At 38.5% G+C, this 7,951-nt stretch overlaps 1 protein-coding gene across 1 annotated transcript; it reads right to left on the reverse strand.

Annotated features, from left to right (window-relative positions):
- Positions 1 to 595: 595 nt before the first annotated feature.
- Positions 596 to 3,144, reverse strand: LOC103094249 (disintegrin and metalloproteinase domain-containing protein 30-like). Its single transcript, XM_007485300.3, has one exon. The coding sequence runs from the start codon at positions 2,914 to 2,916 to the stop codon at positions 727 to 729; it is 2,190 nt and encodes a 729-aa protein (XP_007485362.1). The 5' UTR covers positions 2,917 to 3,144; the 3' UTR covers positions 596 to 726.
- Positions 3,145 to 7,951: the final 4,807 nt, after the last annotated feature.

Genomic DNA, 7,951 nt, shown 5'->3' on the forward strand with positions numbered 1-7,951 from the left:
TTTGTGCTTTTATAAGTCCTTGTTACCTACACCTGGACAATAACAACTCAATGAGAGCAAGAGTTGCTTCACTCTTGGCATTTCTAGTCTCAGAAGGTAGCCCAGGAAGGCTCGAGTAGGAAACGCTTGCTAAACGATGCCAGGGCACTTAAATGTCAGTTGAAGTAAAATGGGACCAAGGTTTGGCAAGGGTCAAGCCATGGGCTCCAGTCAGCTTTGGTTTTGTTTCCTCTGCTCCCCTCCCGGACAACACTGCCATTCTTTAACAGTTCTAGCCTTGGAAGATAGGTTGGGTGTCATTCACTCCAACCCCGTCTTTTATAGACTAGGAAAGCGGAGCCTACCAAGGTCAGTTTGCCTTGCTCATCTCCCAGCTCCGAGCTCCAGCTTTGTTCATTAGACTGTGGAGAGAGAGTCTTCTGTTCGTATTGCTGCAAGCTCTCGACTGCAGTCTTGGTGATGACAGTTCTGCCTGAAATGTCCCTGAAAAGCCCTGCCAACTCCCTCTATCTCCGTGTTCAGAGTTTGGACAAATTCTCTTGCCTGTAAGAGAAGTTACGGGGCAGATAAAACCCTGAAGAAAAATATGCTAATCTCACGAGGGCAAAGGATCTTTATTTTCTGCTAAAATACATAAGCTAAGAAAACCTAGCTTTGTATGACATTCGTGGAGTTAATGGTCTTTCGGAGCGACGGTTTCAGGAGGAAGATTCCAGGCTTTCTTGTTTAGCCAACGCGGCTTTCTTTCTTTTTCATGCCTGGATGTTTTAATTTGGGGGGTGTTTTACCTGTCAGAAACCCTGATACAACTAGAGTTAAACACCGTGACAGAAAAACGGTCAAACGCATTGCAACTTTCCAGGGAGACTTCACCAGTTTAGGGGCAGGGCCACTGTCAATACTTCCTCCAAATCCACTGTTCTTACAGAATGGAGGGGCCCATCCATAGTTACAGTGACAATTTTTATTATTGTTACAGAGTCCTCTCTTCATACATTTGTCCACTGTACAGTTAAAATTCATTAAGTTCACACTTGTACAAGTCTTGTTAATACATAAAAATCCCTTACCACAGGCAGTGCCTTCTCTGACATCTCCAAGATCCAACTTTTTCACTGAACTTGTAGGATGATAGTCTGTCCCCCAGCACTTAAGGTTGCCCTGAGGGACAAAATTCATAACTACCTTGTAGTGGTTTGCTAGTACAGGAATACCCTTTACGTTGACACACTGTAGTCTTCCACATAACACATTACTAGATTTGCACCTGACATAACCACCCGGCATGGTGCCACAGTTGCCAAAGCGGTCCCCTCGGTTGGCTTCTCTGTAGCAGGCAAGAGGTCCAGATACAGCATCGAGTCCAAAAAGAGCCTTGCACTGCTGGTTATGAGAATTGCACATCCCTTTGAAACAGTAGCTCTGGTCAGAACACGGGGTGCCATCCTGAATATAGCTGTTATAGGGGCAGCGATGAGAGGTACCATTACAAAACTCCTCAAGATCACATTCGCTAATTCTGGGTCTACACAGTTTTCCCGCCACTTGATATTTGCAATTATAGCAGCAAAGACCAAAACCACACTTTGCTTTGGCCTTTAATTTACACCTTGGCTCACAACACCGATCTTGTTCGCAGTCCTTCCACGTGCCGCAGTCACACTGTTCATTTCCTTCTACCACTTTGTTGCCACATTTTGCAAATAAGTTTCTCTTTCCTTTTGGTACCAGAGACATACACTTTTCATAGGCTGATCTCTTTTCAAAATAATCTGCAAAACTGCAATTACTGAAACCTCCATCTCCAGGGTTTGAGTCCATCAGGCATCTATCTGGACCCCAACAAGCACAATGATTCCTATCGTCTCTCATGCCCACAATATGGCCCAATGCATGAAGGTACTCATTAGAGCCACTCAAGTTCTCTTGTGGTAGACTGCTCACAGAGGCACTACTTCCTTTATCACAAGTACCTCCTACCTTGGCTTTGATGGCGATGTTTTTACTTACAATTAAATGTGCCCAATCTACCTTGCCATCATAGTCTAATTGTTCTTTATATTTCAAAAAATCTTCATAAATGTTATCCCCTTCAGAGTCGTTAATATTTATTTTGTCTTCATCAGTCCAGACCTCGATTCCGGATGCATAAACTCTACAATTGAGAGTTTGATAAACGGTGTCTGCCAGAGCCATCAGAGTAAGGCCCTCATTTATGCAAGCGGTCATATTGGATCCCAAAAGTTTATATCTCCCATTAGATATGACAATAAAGGACTCTATATACCGAAAGCGTATAGAGGCCAAAGGAAACTTGGGAGAAATCTTACGGTGCCTGTCTTTGGATAAACGGAAGTCTGTCTCTTCATCAATTGCTCCACAGGAGAGACTGGCCTCAAACTTCTTCCTTAGGCGATATACTACATGTTCAAATTTGGTGGAGCCGTTCAGGGGTTCTATTTGGTAAAAGCTTCCATACATGTTCACCAAGCCCCTTAGTCCCCCAAAGCAGGTGTTTAAGGTAGCCAGGGAATTGGGGGAGCCTTCCACATAACCTCTGTAGCTGCAGTTACTGGGGATGTAAGGTTGGTCTTCCAGTCGGGCTCCCCACTTAGTGAAGGAGAAAACGCGAAGGTGTCTGGACACGTGGAAATTCTTGGGCTGGAGGTGGATGACCAGTTTCTTGCCTTCCAACATCAGGAGGTAGGTTATCTGGCCAGCCACATCGGGATTCCTCTTATGGGGCACCAGCTGTCTGGGGATGAAAACTTCATAGGATACGGTCTTCTCCCGGTGGTGCCCCAAGTCCGGTCGGTACTCTAAGTCCTGAGCTAGGCAGCCTAGGTCAAGCAGGAGCGTGCCCAATCCAAGCAGCAGAAGGGAATCACTCAGATTCAATGCTCCCTCAGACCCCATGCTGATTCCTGTCTCCTCTCCACGAAGCTGGGAGCTGCAGCTTGGATCTAGGATGAAGGTCTGAAGGGGCTAGAGAAGCACCAGCGGGGCTCCAGCAGCCAGCGATGAAAAGGGCTGCAAACTGGGCCCTGCCCCTGGAGCGCCCACAGCATTGGCCCAAGCACGAGCCTTCCCGGCCGTTGGGGAGCCGTGAGGTGCTATGGAGTGGGCTGGGGTCGGTTGGGAGGAGGTCCGTTGGGTGTGGTCCATGGGATGGAGGCCGGAAGGATACAAAAAGGCCACGTAAAACTTCGGCAGGTGGGGGGAGGGTCTGGAGTGGGGAGAGAGGGGGAGGTTGGCAGAAATGAACAATGGAAGCAGGAGGGAACAAGGAACTAGTTGCAAGAAACGGTGTGGGAGATCTCTGTTCTCTATTGCCATAACTCTGTCTTCAGATAAATATCTGCAATGTCTAGAAATTGCTTATATATCAATATATCTAGCATTCCCTAGAAAGATATTTGCCTCTATCTACCCATAGAAGAGACCCTACCAATATCAATAGATAAAGACCTTGGGTAGACCTCACTATCTATACGATCTACACATAGATAACTATGGGGTGTGTGTAGGTGTGTATGAAGACACATGGATTATAGATAGAGATCTCTATCTACCCACAGATATAGAGTTAACTATATCTAGAGAGAGAGAGATTTTAGGTAGGTATTTATGTTATAAACATGGCGATCATTGTGTATATGAAGAGACAACTGTCTATAGAAAGATCAATATCTATAAAGAGAGCTATATGTGGATGGATCTATTTAGATATCTATACTATATGTATATTGCTATAGCAGTCATGCTGTAAAGAAAGATAACTAGAAAAAAAAGTGGAGAGTTATCTATAGCTCTCTTTCTATAGACATCTACCAACATCTAGAGAGAGAGATGATGTCTGAGCAAGCCAAGAACTTGGTCCAACACTGATAACTCCAAGGTCATCCACAGCATCCCAACCCTTGCCAGTCATTCTGACTTTTGTCCTGCCACTGGATTTCAATGACTCTGGAAGAGAGAATAAAATTGATTACTTTGTACAACTCTGTCCCACTTAAATCCAGTTCATGTACAAGTGAAGACATTATCCTGTGATGTCGCTGGTGTTTTTCAAAGCAAAGGATGAACAATAGAGATATCTTTTGTAGATATCTCCATTTTATATACAAAAAAATCTCTATCATATATCATATATATTGACATATCTAACAATATCTATAGCTAAGATAGATAATTATGTATATCTGCAAGGTCTGGAGAGCTACCATAAATCATATAGTAAGAGATATGTAGTATAATAGATATATTGTAAGGGATATTATATAACAGGCATGTAGTATAATATGTATAGGTATCATATAGTAAGAGAGATCTATCTGTAGATAGAATGATATCTATAGTTATAGATCTATCAAAATCTATAGAGATCTTTTAGGTAAATATCTATTCTATATACATAGAGATATCATATATCATATAGGAACATTTATAGCCAGATCTAACTGTAGATAGAAATTGATACTTCTCTATTGATCTATCAATATCTACAGAAAATATATTTAGATAGATATATGTAGATAGATATGCATATCTGAATGATTAATACATATTTTCATTAGCATGTATTCCTAGAGATTTTTTAAAAGAGAAAACATAAAATACTCAATCATAAAGGACATTAATTTAATCTATCAAACTAAAAAAACTAAAACAACTAAACATATTTTTTAAATTTACAATGATACTTTAAAAATGAGAAAAATATATGTTTTGGTATATTTTGATAACCAGACATATATGAAGATAATGAAAATTAACCATATATTTAAAAAATGATTTACCCTAAACCAACCAAAACAGATGAAAATTTCTTTATCTCATTGTCCTAAAGAATAGATTTTAGGCAGACTTAATATTAGGAAAACCATCCATATAATTGACCACATCAATAATCAAACTAACAAATTACATGATTTTCTCAATAGATGCAGAAAAAGCCTTTGACAAAATACAGCATTCATTTCTATAAAAAAAATACTAGAAAGCATAGGAATAAAAGGGCTTTTCCTCAAAATAATATTTATCTAAAATCATCAGCAAGTATCATCTGCAATGGGGGTTTTAGAAGCCTTCCCAATAAAATCAGGAGTGAAGCAAGGATGCCCATTATCACCTCTATTATTTAACATTGTTCTAGAAACACTAGTGATAGCAATTAGAGAAGAAAAAGAAATTGAAGAGATAAAAGTGGCAATGCAGAAACTAAAATCTTTGCATATGACATGATGGTTTGCTTAGGGAATCCTAGAAAATCAACTAAAAATCTGGTTGAAATAATAACTTTAGCAAAGTTGCAGGATACAAAATAAACCCATCTAAATCATCAGCATCTCTGTATATTTCTGACAAAAATCAGCAGCAAGAGTTAGAAAGACAAACTCCATTTGAAATCATTCTAGACAATATAAAATACTTGGGGATGTATTTGCCAAGAAAAACACAGGAATTATATGAACACAACTACAAAACACTTTTCACACAAATAAAATTAGATCAAAACAATTGGAAAAGCATTAATTGTTCATGACTAGAATAACAAAAATGACAATCCTACCTAAATTAACTTTCTTATTCAGTGCCATACCTATCAAACTACCAAGAAAATTATTTTATAGAACTAGAAAAGATTATAACAAAATCCATCAGGAAGAACAAAAGGTCAAGAATATCAAGGGAACTAGTGAAAAAAAAATGTGATGGATGGTGGCCTTAGCAGTACCAGATGTTAAACTGTACTATAAAGCAGTGATCATCAAAATAATCTGGTACTGGCTAAGAAATAGAAAGGGGGATTAATAGAATAGACTAGGGGAAATGACTTCAGCAATCTAGTGTTTGATAAACTCAAAGATCTTTTGAAGCTTTTGGGAGAAGAACTCATTATTTAACAAAAACTGTTGGGAAAATTGGAAAACAATATGGCAAAAATTAGGTTTAGATCAATTATCTCAACCCTATACCAAGATAAGATGAAAATGGATATGTGATTTAAACATAAAGAATAGTATTATAAGTAAATTAGGTAAGCATAGAATAATTTACCTATCAGATCTATGGAGAAGGGAAGAATTTAAGACCAAATGAGATAGAGAACATTACAAGATGTAAAATGAATAATTTTGATTATATTTAATTAAAAAGTTTTTGTACAAACAAAACCAATACAAGCAAGATTAGAAGGGAGGCAACAAAATGGGAAAATTTTTATAACAAATTTCTCTGATAAAGGTCTAATTTCTCAAATATATAAAGAACTAAGTCAAGTTTATAAGAAAATAAGTCATTCCTCTATTGATAAATTGTCAAAGGATATGAATAAGCAGTTTTCAGATGAAGAAATCAAAGCTATCAATAACCATAAGAAAAAATGTTTCAAATCCCTCATAGAGAAATGCAAATTAAAACAATTCTGAGATACCATCTTCCACCTAGCAGAGTGGCCAATATGACAGTAAAGGAAAATAATGTTGCAGGGGATGTGGCAAAATTGGGTCACTAATGCATTGCTAATGGAGTGTGAATTGATCTAATCATTCTGGAAGGCAATTTGGAATTATGCCCAAAGGGCTTTAAAAGAATGTGTACCTTTTGATCCGGCAATACCACTAGTAAGTCTGTATCTCACAGAGATTTTTTTTTAATGGGAAAGCATCTGTGTGCACAAAAATATTTATAGTTGCACTTTTTGTAGTGGCAAAGAATTGGAATCTAAAGGGATGTCCTTCAATTGGGGAATGGTTGAACAAATTGTGGTATATGAAGGTAGTGGAATACTCTTGTGCTATAAGGAATGATGAACAGGATGATTTCAGAAGGAACTAGAAAGACCTCCATGAACTGATGCAGAGTGAAATAAGCAGAACCAGGAGTAACTGAAATATTGTGAAATGATCAAATGTGATGGACTTTGCTGCTAACAGTAATACAATGATCCAGGATAGTTCTGAGGGACTTATGAAAGAGAATGCTAGCCACCTCCAGAGAAAGAACAGTTGGAGTAGAAAGGCAAATGAAAATGTATATGCCTGGAATCCTACAGAAAACATATGATTTATCACTTGTTAATTTGGATAAATGATTTAGGGCTTTGGTTTTATAAGATTATTCACTTAAAAAAAGAATAAAAGGGAAATATGTTTTGAGTGATAATACATGTATAATGTAGTGGATTTGCTTGTCAACTCTGGGAGGAGGGAGGGAAGTGGGGAGAGAGATAATATGAATCATATATATTTGGGGAAATTATGCATAAATTGATTATTGGAATAAAATAAAGGCAAATATATATAAAAGAATAGATATTGCTGACTAGGCTATATGAACTTAAATTTGTCAATCACATTATAATAATTAACCTTGAGAGCCAATTCTTGTTCAGTGTACAAAATAGTGAGTAGTAGCATCATATCATGTCAACAAGTGTTTATTAGGTGGTTACAGATCATGAAAATAAGTATCTATGTTAATGCCTACTATGTGCCAGGCACAATATTCTTTTATTTGATCCTCCCTTGGGGGTAGGGATGGGTAAGTGCTATTATTTATTATCTTTATTTTACCATGGAGGAAACTGAGGAGGAAGTTAAATGACTTGCCCAAGATCACACAGTGGCTGAGGCAGAATTTGAGCTCAGGTCCTTCTCACTCCAGGCTCTTTGCTCTTAAGCACTTACTATATGACTAAGTTCCTGGTCTATAAATGAAGCAAAGTGAAAGGCTATTCCCTGCCCTCAAGCAGTTTACATTTTAATAGAGGAAGACAGCACAAGGGAGCTCAAAAGGGGTGAAGTGAGGGGCTGAAGAGTTGGGAACAGAAATGGGAGAGAGTGGAAGAATGGATTCTCTGGGTACTTCCTCAGAATGGAGGTTCCAGGAAGAAATCAGCAGCAGTGTGGAATGGAGGAATCCTCAAACATTGTGCCTTATTTCTCGC

Source organism: Monodelphis domestica, chromosome 2 (assembly GCF_027887165.1).
Source record: "Monodelphis domestica isolate mMonDom1 chromosome 2, mMonDom1.pri, whole genome shotgun sequence".
Taxonomy (NCBI): Eukaryota; Metazoa; Chordata; class Mammalia; order Didelphimorphia; family Didelphidae; genus Monodelphis; species Monodelphis domestica.